The following is a 2,139-nucleotide window of genomic DNA, read 5'->3' as shown; positions in this document are numbered from 1 at the left end:
AAAATAGAAAAAATTAAAAGAAAAGATTAGTAAATACAAAGTATATAAAAAATGAAGATACTTTCGCAGATTGATAGACCAAATTCCTTATTTGCGCAGGTCTTTAAAGGACGATACTTTCGGAATCCAAGTCCTTTGGACCCAGTGAGATCCTACTCACCGTCTTATGGATGGCGAAGTATAATATCGGCTAGATCTCTGGTTAATAAAGGGCTAATTAAAAGGGTAGGTTCAGGATGCTCCATTTCTGTCTGGAATGATCCGTGGATACCTTCTACTCGCCCGAGATCAGCCACTTGTAAGGGTTTCAATTATTATCCGAATCTTATGGTTAATCACCTGATTGACCCAGTGACAAACTCGTGAAACATGGGTTTGATAACAGCAATTATTGACCCAGCGGATGTGGAAATTATTCGTGGACTTCCCATTAGTAGAACCTATAGGCCAGACCCAATGGGATGGCATTTCACAGAATCCGGACGATATACTGTAAAATCAGGGTACAAAACTGAGCGTTATTTATCTAAAGAAATAACAGAGGAGATCTTTGGCCCAGACATAAAGGCTTTACAAGCATATGCTTGGAAATTGAAAAGTGTGTCGAAGTTAAGACATTTTATCTGGCAAGCAATATCTTGGTGCCATCCAGTGTCGGCTAGATTAAGCACCCGTGGAATACAATGTGACACACAATGTACACGGTGTGGAGCAGATGAAAAAACAATTAACCATGTGCTCTTTGAATGTCCTCCTGCTTTGCAAACTTCGGCATTATCCCGGATACCAACACCTCTTGGGATTTTCCCAGGACCATCGGTTTATTCGAATTTTGATCATCTCTTTTGGCGACTTCCAAAAGAGTTGAATAACACAAAATTCCCATGGATCGCATGGTATATTTGGAAGGCACGGAATGAGAAAGTGTATTCGAATAATGATATAGATCCACAGATTACATTGAAAATAGCGGAAAAAGAAGCAACATTGTGGGAAGAGGCTCAAAGGTCTGAACAGGATTCAATTCCTACCGATCTTTGCACTTCTCTGAACTTGTAAACACCTATGGCCTACGAAGGCTGGTGGTGTTATACTGATGGCTCTTGGAAAGATACATATCTTTTAACGGGATTAGGATGGTACTTCTTTAAAGAAGATGCTACGGAAAGAATAATGGGAGCACAAAATGTAAGACAAAGTCTTACACCTCTGCATGCAGAAATAGAAGCCCTCATATGGGCTATGCACTGTATGCTCGAAAACCAGAAGATGGAAGTAGCTTTTGCAACAGACTGTTTGGAGTTGGTGAAGATGGTGTCTACACCCAAAGAATGGCCAGCTTTTGATCTACATTTGGAGGAGATTAGGAAAATGAAGGACAAGTTCAGTTTCTTCCTTATATCACATATCCCACGCGCAAAAAACTCGAAGGCGGACAACCTAGCAAGAAGTGCTCGTGTCTACCCTCAAGACGTCATTTATGTAAACTCGGTACCACCGGTTTGGATAGCCGAACCGTTTTAGGTACTTAGGCTGATGACAAAAAAAAAGTATATAAAAAATGAATTATGAATAAAATCTATACAAGATTCTTAATTTATAGAATTATAAAATACCAATTTGTTATCGTGTGTTTAAAAATTGTAAGATTTATGGTTAATATGGATGAATTTTGATTTTTTTAATAGTGAATTATGAATTATAGTATGTAGATAACTTAGCTGGATTTTAAATTATAACTAGGTGTTGGTCCGCGCTTTGCGCGGACATAAGGGTTTTAAAAATGTACAACATATTTTGATGTTATAAACTGTTTTTCAAAAGAATTAAAACAAGGAAGGATTACTATACAAACCTTTAAATGTATGTTTATTGTTTGCTTGACATACTTTTATTTTTATTACAAAAATAACATAGCATACCGAAAACATCATTTTCGCCTTTGATGAAAAAAACCTAATTAAAAAAATGCCATTACTTTTTTGTGCCATGTAGGCAAAAAGATGCGCTTGAAAAATGATAAGCCTACCGGTCTTTGATGGTAGACTTATCAGATGTTGGTCAACACAATTTTTTAGATGGCATATTTGTTAGGACGATGGTAGATTTATTCGAGAATTGGTAGATTTGTAAAATGTT

General features: G+C 36.9%; 1 protein-coding gene across 1 annotated transcript; it reads left to right on the top strand.

Annotated features, from left to right (window-relative positions):
• The first annotated feature begins 1,065 nt into the window (after nt 1–1,065).
• LOC112084369 lies at nt 1,066–1,524 on the top strand. Its single transcript, XM_024153490.1, has one exon. It carries the CDS (start codon nt 1,066–1,068, stop codon nt 1,522–1,524), a length of 459 nt encoding a protein of 152 aa, XP_024009258.1.
• The last annotated feature ends 615 nt before the right edge of the window (nt 1,525–2,139 follow it).

The sequence above is a fragment of the Eutrema salsugineum genome, unplaced genomic scaffold, assembly GCF_000478725.1.
Source record: "Eutrema salsugineum unplaced genomic scaffold, Eutsalg1_0 scaffold_4, whole genome shotgun sequence".
NCBI classification, from domain to species: Eukaryota; Viridiplantae; Streptophyta; class Magnoliopsida; order Brassicales; family Brassicaceae; genus Eutrema; species Eutrema salsugineum.
This window is presented reverse-complemented; position numbering and strand designations above follow the sequence as displayed.